This window comes from Engraulis encrasicolus, chromosome 10 (genome assembly GCF_034702125.1).
Source record: "Engraulis encrasicolus isolate BLACKSEA-1 chromosome 10, IST_EnEncr_1.0, whole genome shotgun sequence".
NCBI lineage: Eukaryota > Metazoa > Chordata > Actinopteri > Clupeiformes > Engraulidae > Engraulis > Engraulis encrasicolus.
In genome coordinates this window covers 19,377,632-19,398,056 of record NC_085866.1, presented here as the reverse complement: position 1 = coordinate 19,398,056, position 20,425 = coordinate 19,377,632, and the positions used below count along the sequence as shown (strand labels likewise).

Below are 20,425 nucleotides of genomic sequence, written 5' to 3'. Positions count from 1 at the left end.
ACTTTCTGTATTATATGAAAGATAAATGTTTTCTAATGTCCAAAACATCATTGGATGCAGTTAATAGTTAGTGGAATTGGCAAATAAAATCCACGGACTTAAAAGCGTAGGGGAATCGTAGAATCACTCATATGTCAAATGTCCTGTGGTGTGACTGTAACATTAATACAACCTGGAATATATACAGCTATAAAATAAACCAACAACATTTTGAATCATTTATAAAGCATTTGGGATTGCATAAATATACCTTATATAAAAAAATATGAATGTGAAAAAACTCAATACAGTAATATTAACTACAAGTTCAATTTCGTAACACAAATTGCGTCCTGCGGGGTGACATGTAAGTCAGGTCAGGACGGGCAGCTGCAAGGCCAACTACAAGGGTCTTAAAGACAGGCTCCTAACCAGTTATACCTCAGTCATTGGAGAGTGGTGTGGAAGTTTAAGGTGACTATTAACCTCTTAATATTTCTACGTATTGCAATGTTTCTGTCACACAATGCTTAGGTTCATTTATGGTGTCCCGTGGTGTGACGGCTCTTACGGAAGGCAACACAGTTTTTTATGAGTGAAAACACATATTACGGTTAAACACAATATCATTATCTAGTTGGCATGAGCTCTGAGGTCAGTCACGAATACAAAAGGATTAAAATGGTCACAATGCAGTGAATTTCTTGTGGTGTGACTTCATGTCCTGTGGTGTGACATGCTTAGGCATTGTGTTACTCAATCCTGACTTATTTTTCATGCATCATGCAAGGACATAAGGATACCAGGAGATTTATTTGTCACATTCACACAATTATTACAAGTAATACAGTGAAACCATGCAGTGAAATCACAGTTGTCTGCCTGTACGATGCATAGGCGTGTGTGGGTGGGGGTGGGGGTGCGGGTGGGTAGTAGTGTGTGTGGGGGGTGGGGGTTAAAGGAACAATAGCAGAAAGAGCATTGGGGGTATGTTTGTGCAGAATATTAATCATTTTATTGTATCTTACAGAAATGTCACACCAATGATGTCACACCTCAGGACACATTTTCCAAAAAGTGGCAAAAATTAGGCGAAATTCCATGGACCACTGATACCCCCAATTTTTGATATTTTTTCCAATTTTTCCACCAATTTTTTCAGGAATTGGAACATGTTTCCTCCTTTAAGTGTGTTACGGCCTTAAACGTCAACCACCCACACACGCACACAGCTGTGCAGCTGGCAGTGAAAAAGGAAGTATAGAACTGCACGGCCTACGCACATCCAACCTGTGCTGCCTGCCTCTCCTTCTCAAAGTCTGTCTGTATATCTCTGTCTGTCTGTCTGTCTGTATATTTCTTTCTTTCTGTCTGTTGGCCTATCTTTCTTTCTTCCCCTCTCTCTCAGCCATGCCACTGGCACTGCAAGAGAAGTGCAAAACTGCACAGCACGACCACCAAGCCCATCCAACCAGCACTGCAGTGCCATGCGGAGGAGCAGAGTGCAACAGTATACGTGCAGGGCCAGACTAAGGGGCCAGACTGGCTCGGGGGCCCTAGGCAACAGGTTGCTGGAGGCCCCAGTGGAGGGCAGATTTTGCACTCTGCCAACTCTGGAGTGGAGTATATGAACAAGATGTAAAACTATTTGGCACAGTAGATGGCCCCCCTGACAGGTGCGCCCCCCTAGGCTGCAGCCATATCTAGCCTGTGCATTAGTCCGGCCCTGTGTACGTGTGAAAACAGCACTGACACATTTTTTTCACGCCTTTCTGTGCCAGCAACAGCATACGAGAAAAGGGCAAGGCATTGTATGCAGGCCTGGTCGCAAAACCAAAGCTTATCAACAGTTTGTTTTTTGTACAACTAAATGAGCTTGAAACTGAAACCTTTATGAAGAGTTTTGTTTTCCTGTGCATGGTTCTACTTCTACTTACATCATCAGTCATGAGTCCTGTGACCCATGTCTCCACCTCACCACCTACACACGTGTGCACACACACACACACGAACACACACACGAACACACACACACACACACACACACACACACACACACACACACACACCTCTCTGTGCTGTTACTTCCTTCCTCCCCCAGACCCCCCAGTTGACATCTGCATCGCTACAGTGTAATACGCTTGCAGCTCTGAGCCACAACAGCAGTGCTTACAGCATCCGCCCGGCTCTCAAGACTTGTCAACAACATGACTTCTCTTTGCTCTGGAAACTCTTCATTAATTGTCAATTTCCTTCGCCATTATTATGCTTTTCCTGGAATACCAAGCACAAATACTTTTTACTGACAAAAAGAAAGTCTACATGGGCCTATTCAAAAGGATCGCTCTGTTTACATCACCACACTTCTAAAAGGGGAAATCTCTAAAGACACTCCTTTCCAACAAACTTTGATGGAACTGATAGGATCACTTAAGTTCAGAAAGCCTCAACGCATGACATATCTTCAGGCATCAGCACTGTGCAAGTTATATTCTGCACTCCGTAGCAGGGACCTCGTATAGTGTGTGTGTGTGTGTGTGTGTGTGTGTGTGTGTGTGTGTGTGTGTGTGTGTGTGTGTGTGTGTGTGAGTGAGTGAGTGAGTGAGTGAGTCTGATTTGTATATTAATATTATATATACAGCAATAGCACTCAAACTCTTGCACAGAGTTGAAGTTGAGAAGCTATTTCAACAGGTATGCTATCCAATCCATTGTTGCATATGGTCAAATGTTGTCTACATTTACCTGCAAATGCAATAGTTTGTGGAGAAAGCAAGGCCTGTGCATAAGCTTGGGCAGATACTATATCGCCACATCATCTGTGGCAAACACTGTTGCTGCTCCACCCAAACTAGGCTCAATAGCCCACCCCTGTGGTCACAAACGAGAATGAAGATTAAGAAGAAGAGAGGTAGCCTGAAGTCGAAATGCAGGCCTGCCCGGCGATGGTGCAAATCGTAGGAGATTTCAGGAAGGCGCATGAATATTGTCCAATCACGTTCGCTGAATGTTCGCGGAAAACCCTGGTCCAATCCCAGGCTTTGTTGGTGTCCTGTTTCAACCACAGCGAGCACGACGACTACAAACTTCCAACGGATTATTAATAACTAAAAGCAATTATCACAAGCAAATAAGTAACACGTGTGTGTGTTTATTTTCGATTGTTTAGGTATTTTTGCATCTTGAAATGGTATTGTGACCCTGCAGCTTAGCTAATTTCTTGTTTATGCTAGCGGAGTTTTGCTAAGCTAGCTAGCAGGGCACACTAGGGTCAATGGGAAGACAGGCTATGGTAGTAGCCCCTGTAATCCATAACCCAGCGATTTAATATCTTTTCTCTCTAATAAGTTTTTTTAAAAAAAACTATATTTAGTTACTGTTAAATGTGTTTATTGTAAACCCCTGACTCTGTATGCTGTGGGAAGAGGAGTGGGAGTGCAGCCCCAAGCCCCAGGGTGATAATTGTACTGTGTGGTAATCCAACAGAACCATCACTAAAACATTGTATCAATCTTCACCTGTCTCGGAGTCATCTTTATTCCAACTACAACACAACGCAGATTTAAATTCCAACCGGTTACATTAAACAGTGTCTAACTTTAATCTGTTTAATAGCGCAATAATTGCATAGAAAGGTCTTATATTTGTCTTTTTCGGCGTAGTTTTTTTTCCGACTGCGATGAAGCGATAAGCCTCTGGTTGGACCAGGGATTCATTCCTCGAACGTGATTGGACGCTTCCGAGTCGCCTTCCTGAAATGTCCTATGATTTGCACCATCGCTACCTGGGTTTTTGTCTGGCTAAACGGATGGAGTCCAAATGCAAGCAGGTGTATGTAACCAGGCCTATCGGTTGGCAGCTTGGCAGCTACTGTAGGCTACTTTAAAGTGAGTATAGTAAAAAAAAAAAAAAAAAAAAAAAGTAAATCATAAATGCTGTCTCAGGACTTCAATATGCAAATGAAGAAGGCAGGCACGAATGCTTACATCGACAGGCCCCTAACAAGGCCCCTAACATTATTAGAACTAGTCTGTCTTAACAGTGAGTGCAATCATTCTTATCACAACAATAAGTCAGCAAGCTACTGTTATGTTGCTTGCTGTTGACTTGAAAAAGGAGAAGGAAAACTGGTGAAAAGGTGGCCATTCCGAATCCAGACAATTAAGTCCGACCTGCGCTAGTGCTCCTGAGACATATTTGCCCCGCGAAAAAGGTGCAGAAACTTGAAAGAATACTGTACGCGCATTGTGCGTTTGTATACCCATTGTGCCTTACCTGCTAGTTTTGCTGACAAATTAAAATACACCTGTTTGCGGAAAACCAACTCAGCATGTTCTTCCAGTCAATCTGCCTCTGTCACATGGAAAGACTCGCTCTGGTGTTGACACTTTCAACAGCCGTATTGCCCCCGAAACTCAACTTTGGCAGAGTCTTTGGATAATGGTGACCGTTTATGGTTTCGATATATCATTCATACTTGGGCTACTTCAATAGCATATGTCAGACCATCAGATATTCCCTCTTTTTTTTTTTTTTTTTTTTAACGGTGTCTCTAAACCGTTTGCCCAAATTGCACACAGCTAGGGATTCAAGCTGGATAAATATACTTTAGGTGAGGAAAAACCTAAAAATAGAGCAATATGTCTCATATTATGTGTCGAAAAACTGTGTCAAAAAACGCCATGGCCTCATGCCTCATGTTTAATGTACAAATGACCACCCTTCTATCCAATCAGATTCCCGTATGTTAATTTGGAGGACAGGTGTAAAACCTGACAAGGACTTCAGAGGTTCTCGTCGAAGCTTTTAACCACTGTCATTAACAAAGAAGATGTTTCCAAGCAGAACGGACTGACAGCGATAAGGTAGAGACTAAGGAGATAAAACTCATACTAAGACGGACAATACTTAATTGCGACGTGGTGATGATATCAACAGTGTAGCTGTATGATGTAGGAATTGCCAACTTCAGGAAGTACAGTAAGATATCTTTTGATAACGACTCGGGACGTCATTTCTGAATGTCATTAATTAATCTATGTTTACAGTAACCTTTCCTTCCTGGGATAAGAAGTTTAGTTGATAAAGTTTTGCGTAAATTCATGCGTAAAACTACGTTTTCGTTTCAACCTGAGTGCGACGGAATGAAACTAAGGAGACGATGTAGATCCTGGTAGACATACAACACTGTAAACAACGCCGTATTTGTTTTCGACATGGAAATAAATACACTAAGAGTAGAGTCAAGCCTTTGGATAGGGAGTAAGCGTTACCGGGCAGCACTGAGCGGCTGGTACTTCAGCTGGACTGAACTTGACAAGAAGAACAGAGAGAAGAAAACAGGTAAAGTAACTCCATCAACACCATTACCATTTTACACTCTTGACGCCTCTGGACAAACAATGCCCTTCAACTAGGCACTATGTAATAATGTTTATGAATTTAATGTAATAAAAAAGAATGAAGAGTGGAAACAAAAACTCAACCGGTTACTGGACGTTTGGTTATCCGTAAGGAGAATATAAAAAATAACAAAATGACAACCTGTCAGTTAAGTCCATTGGTGTTTAATGTAGAGTACATTTATGAACTGCAATGCCATGCCATTTTCATTGCTGTTGTGGTTTTACAGTTTCAGTGCGGGTCGCTGAGGTGATCGGAGTTGAGGATGGAAGGGTGGAGGTTCTACCCCAGAAGAAGGTGGAGGACACTGACCGAGACTTCACCTGTGAGACCTGATACAAGTTCCTACATTACACATGCTGGATTTCAGACATGTCATGACAGACGTAATGAATATTAATCCTCATGGAAATTAAGGAGTGGATGAGTTTTTTTTATCTCCCAACACACCTGGCTTCTTCTTTTTTTAAAGTTATTTTCTGGTTCCATTATCCTTAGTATAGATAGGACAGTGAGTGGAAGAGAGATGTGGTAGGGTTATCTGATTTACACGACTTCCAATGCTCTGAGCCGAACACAAGTAGGTCCTCATAGGCAGTACATATAGACCATATGTGGTAATGCACATTAGCACGCTGCACCAGGGCACCCCCGCCTGGCTTGTTCAAAGATTTGTAAAAAAATTGCGAAGACTAATGCTATGTTCACAGTGCTTTGGTTTTACATCCTTTTCTATTATTGGCTTACCTGCAATATTATTGCCTTGCTCTGTCCCTCCTCTGTGTTTCTTAGTGTTTTATGTGAAGCGCGGTGGCCGTGGAGGTAGCCAGAGAGGACACTGGACTCTGGGCAGGACCCAGTTCAGCTGTCCCAGCCGAGACCTCCGCGACCAGTGGGTCACCCAGCTCAGGACGGCCCTCAAAACCCACAGTAAGTAAGCTGTGCCGTCCAACGCACTCACTCACCCAGCCAGCAGTCAAACCTGTTTGTCCCAATGAGTTAGGTGTGTGTCAATGAACAAAATTCAAGAGACACCGCACACTGCTTACTTTTCTTTACTTTATTTTTCAGAGCGAACAACGCGTTTCGCCCAAAGCGTCATGACCCATTGGACGAAATGCGTTGTTCGCTCCGAAAAATAAAGTAAAGAAAAGTAAGCAGTGTGCGGTGTCTCTTGAATTTTGTTAATTGATTCACCTTCTCCTGCCTCACACCTGCACCTGCATTACCGAGGGCTTGTGCACAAGGACTCTCTTGAACTTTGAGTTTGGTGTGTGTATTTGAATCTGCAAGCGTAAGGTCATCCCTTTCAACCTCCGAGAAGCTTGTGAGGACTTTTGCCTTCGGAGAGTCCTCATTGTACTCTAACCTGTTTGGGCCAAGTAGTTATGTGTTTACGTATTTTAACCTGTAATACAAGAGTATGTCATCCCTCTCAGCCTCTAAGAAGTGTGTGAAGACTCTAGTCTTCTGAGAGTTCTTACTGCACTCTAGCTGCTTCGACTTGGTTGCTTTGATGTCCTCTTTGTGTGATGTAAGTCAAAAGTCAAAGCAGCTCCTGTTTGTTGTAAGCAACCTGATTTCAATTTGGAGCTTGAAGCCATTTCACCCAACCAGCCATTTACGTCTTCAGTCTATGAGCTATGTGAGAAACAAGTCCAGTTTCTCACATAGCTCTTTGGACTGTGATGACTTTTACAACCTTACAATTACAACCTTCACAGTCAAAATGTCATGGGTAGAGAAAAACATCTACCAGATTAAGTGCATGTAAACACACTTGGTCAGTGAAACTGATTCTGATTTAATCTAATCTGATTATGAATAAATGTTCTCCTTTTCTGTTGAATGCATCTTTAACTACCACAGACTGTTTTTGGAGCTTGCATAGAGTACGCTGAACATTTAATCCAAAAGTTCTTTTCATCTTCAAAAATAGTTTATTTGCTTACTTCTTAAGCTCTTTGGGTTGTAATGACCACAATACAATGTCCATTGATTGAAAGACTGCATTAGTAGAAAGTTAAATGCATTTGTTTTTCCTTCTCTTGCGTACGTGTCCCTCTCCAGGTCCATCTCGGCCCCACAGACTGCTGGTGTTCATCAACCCATATGGAGGCAAGCAGAGAGGGAAGCAGATCTACCACTCCCTGGTGGCTCCTCTGTTTGAGCTGGCTGGTATCAGCTCTCATGTTGTCGGTGAGTAGACGAGACTGGTCTTCTACGGTGTCTGGCACTGACATAGATGCGTTCTCTCCATAATTTATATAGATGGCAGCCTATTTTATCTTTAGATGCTCCTTATGTGTGCCTTTGCACATTTTGCTTGTATTTTGTGATGTGTGTCAACCACGTTGAAGTACCTCTGTGAGAAATGTGTCCAACAGTAAAAACGCCTTGCACACACACACACACACACACACACATGCACACTTGCCGTGTCGATGCCACTGCCATAATGCCCCCTATCCACTTACACCGTGTAACGTTCTCTGATCTCTGCCCCTGGGTCCAAGTCGGCCAGACTAGTCACCCAACCCAGCCCAGCGCCCGTCATTGTTGTAACATAATGCTGTTGGGCTGCTGGGCTCCCTTGCAAACCACATACCTCCCAGCAATGGAAGATGGTGTTACATTTTTGCTGAATAACGTCAAAGGAAATATCAGCCAGGGCTATATGGTGATGCTGCCCAGGGGTGTCATTCAGGGGGGTAAAGTGTGACTGAGTCACCAGGGCCCCATGTATATAATAGGGGCCCACACACTGTCCGATTTATGAAGATACAGTATGTGGCTCGAGGGGGTCCATTGGAGCTTAGGGCCCAAAATTGGCTGCAACGCCCCTGATGCTGCCATCTGTGTGTTGACCCCCCAGAGCGCGACATTATTGTGTCAAGGTGTCAGCTGGCGTTCATACAAATGGAAATGTGTAATGGCAAATGCAAAACATCACCTCGGGCGGTGTCAGTTAGCCCATCCATTGTGATGGTGTTGAGAGTACAGGCATTACATAGACACAGGTAGCTTAGTGTTTTGCACATGGCTCTAAAGAAGGGAAGTTGATGTAAAAACATAGTAATTAAAAAAGTAATAATGTTAGATGTCTTTTATTTAAAAAAAAAAAAAACATAGAAAAAAGGCCCTGCCGTGCCCCACAGCAGTAGGGCATTGGGTCACTCACTACGTCAACAAACCGGGTTTGATTCCGTCCCGGGTCATTTGCCGATCCTCTATATATATATACACACATATATACAGTGTATATACTGTATGCACAGTATATTTAAACTATAAACATAAAAATAAAGTTTATAATGTCATGTTCTCAAAAAGAAGTTAAAGTCAGCGTTATGGTCAATATCACACGGACTAGACATACAAAGGAATCAAAGTTACAGTACATTCCTCAATGAATTAGAATCATGTCAACATGTTTTGGGCAATACAGCCCTCCTCAGAGCATGGCATGCAGAGTGGTATGGAAACGGCTGAGGGCAGCGGAATTTTACATGACTAGATAGACCTGTCTGTCTGTCATGTGATCACCAGAGTTTGTTTATTTGTTTGTTGGCAAAATTACTCACCATGGTTGTCTATGCGTTTCTCAGTTATGAATATATTTGTAGCAAGTATGATTTAATTGTTTTGTTAAAACATGAATCGTATTGTTGCCTGAAATGACAGAGCCATTGAAAAGCAAAAAGGATTGTGTCGTGCAAATGCACAGTTGGTTGGTCGGTCTGAATTTTTCTTCTTTTTTTCTGGTACTGCACAGTTACTGAACGGGCCAACCAGGCAAGGGATCATATCCTAAAGAAGGACCTAACGGGCTTTGATGGGTGAGTTACCGCCATAGTAGGGTCACTGATGGTTTTTTTTGTGGTAGCAGACGTCAGGGTGGTACAACCACAGTTAATACCATTATTTTATGAATAATTAAAAGGTTTTTTTGGTGTGCTTTTTTCGGATGTCCTAAAGGCATATTCATTGCTTGTACGTTCATTTTCAATTATTAATTTATTTATTTAATGAATGCAAGAGAGGCATTAGCTGTGGTTGTACCACCTGACATCAGCTACTGCAACATTGATGACGCAGTACCATTAGGCTCGTTAGTGACGACGCAGTAAGATTTTTGCTAGGCAGTGGGCATGCAGTGGGCAGTGGGCATTCTAACCACAATGCATCAAACTGGCAAAGTGCGCATGCCAACTGCCTAGCAAAAGTCTTACTGCATCGTCACGACCGAGCCCATTCAAAACCACATTCACAATCACATTCCTGGATAGAGGAAAATCTGATTGGTCTCCATCGTATCCGCCATCACAGTAGTATCAATGTCATTATAAGCCATTGTCACCGGAGCTGTGGCCTCCAGGTCATTGTCCAGCTCTGACAAGTTTAATGTTTGGCGAACTGTAACCGTAGCAATGCCTGGAGTAACAATGAAGACAATGACTAACAATTAGCTTCATCCCTTAAAAATCATACCCCCTTCTACAGACCCAGCTGTAAGTGAATACCAGTGTAAATAGATATAGGCTGAGATTAGATTTGTTGCTACTGTGTGTGTGCGTGTGTCTGTCCACTTGTCCTGATATGAGTGCTCTTTTTGTTTTGTTTTTCCTCTTTCGTGCTCAGCGTGGTGTGTGTGGGCGGGGATGGAATGTTCAGCGAGCTGCTGCATGGCGTGATTGGCCGGACCCAGCAGGAGGCGGGCCTGTCGGAACACGACCCCAACGGCGTGTTGAGGCCGTGTGACCTCCATATTGGGATCATTCCAGCAGGTCACACCATCTATTTAGTCTACTCAGTGCTCACTCATTGGTCTACTCCAACTCAGGAAGGAGACGTGTTTTTTTTTTTTAATAAGTCACGAGGGAGTCAAGGTAACAACAACACCAGGAAGCCAGAGTTGAAAGAAACTCAAGGCACTGCCAGAGAGTGTAGAGGGTGTAGAGTCTAATATTTGTGGAACGGTGTTGTTCAAATGATATGACTGCAATACTTCTTGTGTAACATGAAAAGGTTTGTGTCAATATTGGAGCGACATTGTCTCTTGAGGAACGTGCACTGTCTCCAAATCTTAAAACAGCTTAAGGTTTGCGTACTCACTTATACTAACTTATTGCGATCAAAATAATCCTTTCACATCAATCCAGAACCACGCAGAAACCTAAAGCAACCCTGCATAGCTTTCTTCTTCGGTAGCCCTAGTTGGTTAAAGTTGCCTCTCATTTCAACAACATGGAGATTGCCCACCCGTCCAAGCTACAGTAGTTCTACAGTAGCTCAGCCTCATGCTTGCGAGTTTATGAATCGCTTTATGAGACGCTTTATGGGACTTTAAGGTTGACAATCTGAAAACAAGAAAACTCCTGCACACTAACCATTTCGATTAACATTTTGGTCGGTGAAAGGGTAGGTATCTGACAGTTTTACAGTTTTTGTGATGTGCGATCCGTCATCTACAAGGCACCTGCCAGCTGAGGTTCCCGAAAAAAATCACAAGTTGAAGGTTGACAATGTACATGATGATTGACAATCTAATACAGTCTACTTGAAAATAAGAGGAATGACTTACTGACAGTATCTGCTCCTGTCACACTGCAGGCTCCACAGACTGTGTCTGTTTTGCCACCGTGGGCGTGAATGACCCCGTGACCTCAGCTCTCCACATCATCATCGGTAAAGAACAGAGCTATTCGCTACAGAACTTCCTTTCACATCCTCAACCGCACATACACAGCTCCAAACATTCTCATATTCAAAGGGTATATTATTGATTTGTTTCTTTTAAGAACTCTGTATGGAGTACCTGGAGTGACATGGGAAATGTTCACCAAAAAACATTCATTCATTCTTTTGTTTTTTTCCACATGTGCCTTTTGGGCTTTGTAACATGTTGTGTAGCAACACAGGACTTTCATAGTGCGTCTCAAGAGGGTGATTGGACTCGTGTGACCTGGGTTGTGTGTGTGTGTGCGTGTGCGTGTGCGTGTGCGTGTGTGTGTGTGTGTGTGTGTGTGCGTGTGTGTGTGTGTGTGTGTGTGCGTGTGCGTGTGTGTGTGCATGCATATGTGTGTGTGTGTGTGTTGGTGTGCATGCGTGTGTGTGTGTCTGTCTGTCTGTCTGTGTGTGTGTGTGTGTGTGTGTGTGCATGTGTGTGTCTGTGTCTGTGTCTGTGTCTGTGTCTGTGTCTGTGTCTGTGTCTGTGTCTGTGTCTGTGTCTGTGTCTGTGCTTCTCCAGGAGACTCGCAGCCCCTGGATGTGTGTGCTGTGCACCACATGTCTGCGCTGGTGCGCTACTCCGTGTCCCTGGTGGGCTATGGTTTCTATGGTGACGTGCTGGCAGAGAGCGAGAGGCACCGTTGGATGGGGCCACTTAGATACGACTACTCTGGTAAGAAGGAGCGAAGAAAGAAAGACAGAAAAAGGTTTCCACAGAAAGATGGAAAGAATGACAAAGAAGAGGAAAAGAATGAGTGAGTGAAAGATGGTAGAAGTCAAGAGAAAAATAGTGAAAGGGAGAAATCAGGGCCGTTAGCATTAAAAAAAAGTAAAAATACATGTATGTGATATTTTACTACAGTCTAACTTCCTACTTTTTCTTTTTTTCTTACTACTTACTACAACATTTGTTGTGTCTAACTAATTACTTACCACTACCACTACTGTATATGGGTTCCTATTATTACACCTCTCTCTGCGATTGGATTTAGATATTCAATCTGTACAGTGTCCTAATCTGTACATCCTCAACCTCTGCTTGTGACCTCACGCTTTGCTTGACGGCTCCCCTCTGTGGAGAAAACAGTAAGCTTACATTTTTGGGGGACTTATCGCAATTTAGCATCCAGATTGCAAATGAGAAAATGACCTTTGAATTACCCTTTTGTGAGATATTGAATTTAACTTGTCGTCTATGGCAGTGTTTCCCAACCTTTTTTGTCTCGCGTACCCCTTAAGCCTCTTAGTTGTGCCATGAGTACCCCCTAATTCATGTTCTATATCGCTTTCTCTCTCCTGATGTGACTGATCCATACATTTGTTATAATAATTACATTTTTCCAAGTCCCCCCTTCAGTGTGCTCACGTACCCCTAGTGGTACACATACTCCTGGTTGGGAAACACTGGTCTATGGCGTCATGCGACATCATCACAGGGCCACAAGCACAAGGGAGGATGGGAGTTTTGATAATGGAAAGAACCCTATACGTATGTTTTTTCCCCCTCTAACAGTAAAACACTGCCAAGTCTGAAAGCAGACATGGTACATGAACACGATCAGCCCTCAGTAATGTATGTTGGCCCAGTTTAGCGCAGCTACTTACAGTCTACTCCATATGTAATGGCAGTAGCTGAATCATAGGTTGGCATGGCAGCAGCCAGCGTGGTCGAGATGGTAGGATAAAGCCGTGTATAAAGGGGTGGACGGTGGCCTACATGCACATTACCTCGCGCAGGACACTCAGTATAATGCCATGCTGGCACAGTGTTTTACGCTGAGGACTGATGCTAACCAGCACAATGGACATGGAATAAAGCAGCCGCTGACCTAATACCCCGGATAACAAGCCATCTCCGGACAGACGATACCTCCTCTTTACTTTCTGTTTGTCTGCTTTATCCAGTTTTGAGTCACATGTCGCATCTTTCTCTCTGTCTCTCTCTCTCTCCTTCCTTTTTGTCTTTCTCTCTTTTTTCGCCTTTTTCTCGGACTGTCCCTTTTTCTCCCCCTCCCTCTATTTCTCTTTTCCTGTTCATCAATCTCTCTCTTTCTCTCTCTCTCCCTCTCTCTCTCTCTCTCTCTCTCTCTCTCTCTCTCTCTCTCTCTCTCTCTCTCTCTCTCTCTCTCTCTCTCCCATCCCCGCCTGCAGGTGCCATGGTGTATTTGTGTAACCAGAGTTACCAGGCCACTGTGCAGTTCCTCCCTGCTGACCCTGGCCTGTCCAGCCCCAGGGACAAAACCCGCTGCCTCTCCGGGTAACAACATGGCAGACACTTTCACTTAGTTACCTAACACCCAGCTCTTCTGTCTATTCATCAGACTCGATGAACTAGATTTTATTATTCCTAATACCCAGCTGTTAATTCATCAACAACATTAAACTAGATGAACTAGACTTGTTGTTAATATAAAGACAAAACCCTCTGCCTCTCCAGGTAAAGACATGGCTGCTCCCTTCCTTTGACTTAGTTACCCAACACCCAGCTCTGCTGTTAAATTATCAACATTAAAGATTTTATTGTTATTGAAAGGACACAGAATGGACTGTTCTATTGCTTTTAAATGGGCTATTATTTCAAGCAAGACGGAGTAGTGGTCCTCTTTGGTTGTTGTACAAGTAGGAAGCAGAATTCGCTTGGAAATGAAAGTACAGAGTAGACACACTCAGCTCCTCCAAACTTTCAGAGAGTGGATACAGTGGATATAGAGATAGACCATATAGGGCAGCAAAGTGGAAATCGAAACGGTCGGTTACAAGTACATACACTGCATAAATTGTTTTGGAAGCATTGAAAAAACGACTATGTACTGCTGCTTTAAATTGGATGCCTAATACAAAGTTCTTTGTCAGACCCCTTCCTCCCTTGGGTGTGCAATAATTGCCACTGTAAGACCTGTACACCGCCCCCTTCTCACCACCACCACCACAACCACCTCTCCTCTACAAGACATGCCAACATCCAGTCATTCATTGGTTGGAGGTTTTTTTTTCACCCCTATCGCTATTTTCCAGGTTGAGCCCCCCTCTCCCCACTGCCCCTGCTTGTGTGTCTCTTAATGGCCTGGCGTAGGCACAGTGTAGTGTAGTGGTGGGAGCCAAACAGAGACGGAGCAAATTGCTGTGAGATCTGTAAAGTTTCCGATTGGAGCTCCCTCAGTGGCACCATGCACGGTGCGGCCGTCCCTGTGGAGAGTGCCCTTGTTCGGTTGACATGGTTTGTGTGCCAGCGCGCAGGCATATCGCTGCCCCCCAGGAGTCGCCTTCCTTTCTCTCTCTCAATTGCCCTGCTCTCCGCTAACGCAGGGTGCTCATGTTGCCCAGCCCTTGAGGAGGGAGGGAGGGAGAGAGAGAGGCAGGCCTGTCGGCAGTGGAGGGGCAAACGGGTTAGTTGTACCGGGCCTAGGGGAGAGAAAGGGGCCCAGAATTGGGTCCTCATGACATTATATGCATTGAGAGGGGGGACCCTTTTAGATTATTTTTTCCCGGGCCTGTTCAAAGCTGTCAGCGGCCCGCCTGTAGAGTGCTGCTGCCTATTGCCCGCTGCCCGGTGCCCGCTGCCAATGCCCCTGTATCGGGGGCCACCTGATATTGAGGAAACCAGAGCAGCCTGTTGGCGTCTGAGGGACTGTGTAACTCACACACTCCGAACGAATGCAGTGTGTGCGATCAGTTACATTGAGGACTTGTCTGTCTGCAATGCTCTGGTAATGATGGAAAGCTCGCACATCCACAGGAACGTCTGACCTGGGAGCAGGACCACAAGTGACTAGATGATTCTGAGAAAAAAGTCCGCTGCACGACCAGGATTTCTTTTGCTCCCAATATTTTATTTTTACGTGACGTAAAGGGGTAAAACCCGAAACGTCACGTAAAAATAAAATATTGGGAGCAAAAGAAATCCTGGTCGTGCAGCGGACTTTTTTCTCAGAATCATACTGTCTGCAATGCTCTGCCATACTGCCTTATATTACGAGGTGAAGTTACAACACCCCCCCCACCCCCCCCCCCCTAACCCCAATCTTGAGTTGGAATTTGGTAATAGTTAATCGAAATTATTTTTTTTGCTCAGTGAAATAGTATGGAAAACTTTAGCCACTCTTAAAGGCATTTATCTGATCTCAGTTGGCATTGTGCATACATTTAAAATATTGATTTTGTTTCCAACATTTATTGTAGTAGGGCATTTCAAGTCTTTGTTTTAGTGTTCAACTAAGAACCCTGGCACATTTTGAATACATTATATAAATTTTCCTCCCTTCCTAGCTGATTCAAAATTGCATCAGGGGTTTTACATTCTTCACTCATTGACACCTCTTGTTCTATTTGTGTGTGTGTGTGTGTGTGTGTGTGTATTTGCAGGTGCCGCGTGTGCTCTGAGAGCACGGAGCGGTTATTCCCCCTTTCCGACAGTTGCTCACTATACAGTGACAAGCTCAGTCAGTACAGCGACCAGTCTGAAGGTACTGTAGACCCGTTTTCTTCCTCAGCTGACTCGCATACATCACACATGTTCAAACCTGATTTACAGGCACTGGGAGTGCTGCTCAACTCGGGTTGTTTATACTGAAAAGATGTGTCAGACTCTTGCCACTGATATGAAGCTATGCATGTGAAAGGGTTCAGCTTGTCGGATCTAAAACAGCTTGAGATCATTTTTTAGATATTCTGTTCTGTGAAGCGTTCCTCTTTTTGAAGAATGCTCAGACACACTGTTCTGACACACCAAGGCCCAGATCAACTTTGACCTGGAAAATGTCTGGACAGGAAGTTCTCAAAGCCAAGATCAACATGTGCCGTTCAAATGCTGGACAAAACTACAATCAATCAGACCACTGAATTTGATTGTGTATATATGGGATTTTCATAGTTGGAACAAACTCTGTATGGGCAGGTTGGCCAGCCAGAGTTCAACACAAAACTGTATGTCTTGAATTCACACAGTACATAAGGCTATTCATAGGCAGGCACAGGCTTGTAGGCTACTGTATTTCTACTTCTGTACTAACAGTTTCTGGTGCGGTTTTCTGTGTTTCTGTATTTAAAGCCCAAGGTCAGTGGGTCATAAGTTTGCAAATACTGAGAAGTGTCATGTCAGTCAGACAAACGTAAACACAAAATCCAATGCTGCATCACAGGCCAATACATGCAGGCGCAGGCTTGTACAGTACTTCCGTGCATCGACTGTCATAACGGTTTGTTTAACGTCGTCTGATGTGGTGGTGTGTGTCTGTGTCTGTATTTCCCGCCCTCCAGGTGAGTGGGTGAGTGTAACGGGCCGCTTCAAGTGCATCTCCCTCACCTGCATGTCCAGCTCCTGCCCCAAAAGCCCCCTGGGCCTGTCGCCCTCTGCACACCTGGCCGACGGGACGGGTGACCTCATCCTGGTGCGAGACACCAACCAGCTCAGCTTCCTCACCTACCTGCACCGACACACCACCTCACAGGACCAGGTCAGGCCATCACCAGTACACTACAGTACTGCTCTACAAAGCCAGCAAAGTGCAGTAACTAACTACATCGTCATTGAAACTGAGACAAATCCCTTCAAAGGCTTGTTATTAGGTTGCCTGTTGTATTTACTGCAAATTTGACAGCATCTCCAGAATGTGACACATTAGAACCACATTTGGACCACCACTGGCTTTGTCACAAGACCATTTTCAGTATAAACCCAGTTTTGACAAAATGTACTGATAAAATATGTACTGTATATGCTTGCTGTTATTGCAATTTGTCTTTGTAGGGTAGAGGAGTGTTTTCCCATATTAAAAACAACTTTGCCCCTCCCCGTTGGCTTCCCTTCTGTTAACAATGATGTGATAATATTTGCAGTTTGACCTGCCCTTTGTGGAAGTGCACCGGGTGAAGGCCTTCAGGTTCTCCCTGCCCCCGGGAGAGCCCTATGAAGACGACGACAATGAGGAGGAGGAGGACGGGAGGATGGACCATGGTGCTGAGGAGGCTATGGAGCATCCCAGCTCGTTGCCACAGGGACCTGACTCCAGGAGCGGCTCTCAGCTAAACCTGGCCAGCACGCCGGCCAAGAGCAGGAAGAGAGACTTCCTATGTGGACTCTGCTGCAGCAAGCGGCCTGCCGTGTCCGTGTGGAACTGCGACGGTGAGCTCCTTCCCCACACAGAGATCTCATGCAGGTAAATAAATTGATGAAAATTTGAAATGATGATGTTTGTGAGTGGAGAGAGATTCACATTTATCCAGGTCATGCTAGGCAAAGTGTTTTATTGCAAGCAACTGGACTTCATTCCCCGGCCTAGGCACCTCATAAATTTCTGATTTGACGTTATGTAACCTCTACTAGTAAGTAATGCATCTCCTCAGTTGAGCAATCAAACCTTTCCAGGTCCAAGAACAGGTCAGTCTAATCTCTTTGGAAAATATGAATGAGCCTTGCTGTTGTAGTTACACCTTCCACAAACACCAAAGCTTCCTGGTCATTAGTACCTGAACTTGGACTGCCTTAGCTGATAATATCAAACAATATGATCTGACGGGCTTCACACTATTTTATTGTCATTGTTCAGAAAGGCAAATTTCCTGGTCTGTATGAGGACACAAAATTTGGCAGTAAATGTTAATGGTGCTTTACAGCTGAATGACTGATAGCAATTGTATCAACGGGCCCTAGTGCTTAACTAACCACCACAAACATGGAGTTTTTTCTTCACCTGTTTCTTTGTGGGTGAGGCTGGCAGGAGCACAGCGTCCTGTTTTGCTGGGAATAGGAGTTGCAACAAAATACTCTGTTTTCCTGCTTTTCAATCATACTACAGATTGTAATAATTATTTGTAGTAGTGTTAACAACAACAATAAGTAAGGGTTAACGTTCGGCGAGAAGGTCGCTACCGTGGAATAGCAGCACGACAGAGAGAATCTTTAGACCCCGACGCGGAGCGGAGGGGTCTTGTTCTCTCTGAAGTGCTGCTATTCCACAAAGCGACCGACTCGCCGAAAGTTAACCCGCTTATTATATGGATATACTTAAATGATTCACACATGGCGGGGACATTTCTTTAGGCCTATTTAATGTGAAGTCTAGGCTATTATAGTTTTTAATGTCAAAAGATTGTTGCTGTGCAAAACAAAACAGTGCCGTTGTGGAACACCGCTAACAGCTAGGTAGCCAGGACAACAGGTAGGTGTTGTCTATCACAGCAGCTGATTAGAGTCTTGTTGAAAAGTCGCTTTAGCAGTGAAAAGTATTGTTGCCATTGACAGCGGTCTGTTATAGGTTGCAACCCGTCCGTTATCGAAAAATAACAGACGTGCGAACGTTGGGGAGCCCCGTTGAAATGAATGGAGCATTCGACCGATGACGTCACAACCATATAATAATGGTTATTAACGGTATTACTACTGCTATTAAGACAACTGTTTATAATATTAGCCCCTCAACACACACCGTTATACCACTGCAACAATGTAATAGTCACTGAAAAAAACTTTACTACCATAGTACTACACCACCATGACAGTGCACAGGGCCTTAAGTAATACATTACGACTTCCTTGCCATTATTGTGGCAGGTAATTTACAACAGGGGCTGTGCCTTTAGGGGTTAATAATTAAAACAAATGATTGATTTGATTTGCCCCCTTCTTGTGTGCAGGGTGCATGGGCAGCTGGTGCGTCTGTATGCCAGGGGGATAGAGGACGACGGCGGCACCTGGGGCCTCTGTGAAGACAGCAGGCACTGCAAGGGCAAATGTGCGCTACACTCGCGGTAGTGACAACCAGGGCCGGATTAATACACAGGCTAGACATGGCTGCAGCCTGGTGTGGGGTCCCCCGATTGGACAAAGTAGGGGAGAAAAAAAAAACATTAATTTAAAGGTACACTGTGTGAGATTTTTAGTTGTTCATTTCCAGAATTCATGCTGCCCATTCACTAATGTTACCTTTTTCATGAATACTTACCACCACCATTAAATTCTAAGTATTCAATATGACTGGAAAAATAGCACTTTTCATACATGAAAAGGGGGATCTTCTCCATGGTCCGCCATTTTGAATTTCCAGAAATAGCCATTTTTAGCTGCAAAAATGACTGTACTTGCACCATACTAGAAAATATTAGTTTATTACCAAATTTACCAATAGGCAGCCCAGTTTCAATGAGCAGCATAGTTGCAGTACCTTTTTTGACCATGTCCTGCACAGTGTCCCTTTAAGAAATGTAAAAAGTGTGGAATTGAGAAATGAGTCTTCTGTTGAGTTTGAGTTTTCAATATAGTTAATACTCATTCCTGGCTCGTTCCTGAATTATGATGCAGTCTACCTTCATTGTATTGCATACTTTGTTTTCTGTGGGGGCCTACAACAACCTATAGTCAAGGGGCCCCATACGATATTAATCCGGCCCTGGTCACACCACTTGTAGCACACACATCGGACAGACAGGCTGAATATAGATATACGTCCACTGGCTATATGAACTAGGCTGGGTGTACAGTAGGAGACCCATTAGAAGTAGAGGCTCGAGGACACGGCAGCTTATTCAAGTTTTTATTGTGTGGAAACACCCAACTAACGTTTTGGTGTTGCTACACTTTCTTCAGAGCCCTTCAGCGTAACAACACCGAAACGTTAGTCAGGTGTTTGCACGCAATAAAAACTTAAAAACTAAGCTGCCATGTACTCCGGCCTCTACCTAAGTGATTTTTTGTCCCACTCTGATGCACCTACAAGCTAAGGGATGATTGTGTGGAGTCCCAATCGTACTATGACTTCTATTTTCCTGTTCCATACACATACCATGTGACCTTGCAAGGAACAATCATGTTGCAGTCAAGAAAACATGGTACGAAATCAGTTATTCCTACTGTACATACACCGGCTATATGAACTTGGCTGAGTAGACATATGGACCACATGAATTGAGCGAAGTACACTAGTTACGCCAGATGAACTAGGCTGAGTGTACGTACAGTTAATGCTGGTGAGGGTGTGAGAGATATCCGCAACAGGGACCATCCTTCAATTTCAGAGCATTTTTTCCCATCACAGTAACACCAGCAGATTTAAATTACTCACCGGCTGATCATTTACAACTTTTCTTCAAGATATGATGCATCACACATTATTATTCTTTTTAACTGTATGCAATTTATATTGTGTTATTGTATTGTGTAAGGTAATACTAAATATACTGTACGTATGTATTGCCTTATTGTTGTCTGTTACATCTAACTGTGCATCCAGGTTTGATTCACAGTGTGAAGAATGTTCAGTGAGGCTGCTGTAGGTACTTGTTGCTGTCTTTTCAGTTATATGTTGGTGTTTGATGAAGT

The 20,425-nt window shown here is 43.9% G+C and overlaps 1 protein-coding gene across 1 annotated transcript; it reads left to right on the top strand.

Annotated features, from left to right (window-relative positions):
• Positions 1-4,764: 4,764 nt before the first annotated feature.
• On the top strand, positions 4,765-20,378 carry zgc:158263 (ceramide kinase family protein). The gene is made up of 13 exons (XM_063208304.1): positions 4,765-5,322; positions 5,612-5,707; positions 6,175-6,312; positions 7,453-7,581; positions 9,158-9,221; positions 10,024-10,169; positions 10,996-11,070; positions 11,633-11,785; positions 13,264-13,369; positions 15,475-15,575; positions 16,369-16,565; positions 16,948-17,267; positions 18,745-20,378. Exons 1-13 carry the CDS (start codon positions 5,196-5,198, stop codon positions 18,860-18,862), a joined length of 1,770 nt encoding a protein of 589 aa, XP_063064374.1. The 5' UTR covers positions 4,765-5,195; the 3' UTR covers positions 18,863-20,378.
• Positions 20,379-20,425: the final 47 nt, after the last annotated feature.

Bases quoted from the DNA above. Each gene is read 5' to 3' on its own strand.
- zgc:158263 (XM_063208304.1), top strand. From the start codon at position 5,196: ATGGAAATAAATACACTAAGAGTAGAGTCAAGCCTTTGGATAGGGAGT. The intron at 7,582-9,157 runs GTGAGTAGACGA...GGTACTGCACAG, and splicing joins TATCAGCTCTCATGTTGTCG to TTACTGAACGGGCCAACCAG. The intron at 17,268-18,744 runs GTAAATAAATTG...TCTTGTGTGCAG, and splicing joins CACACAGAGATCTCATGCAG to GGTGCATGGGCAGCTGGTGC.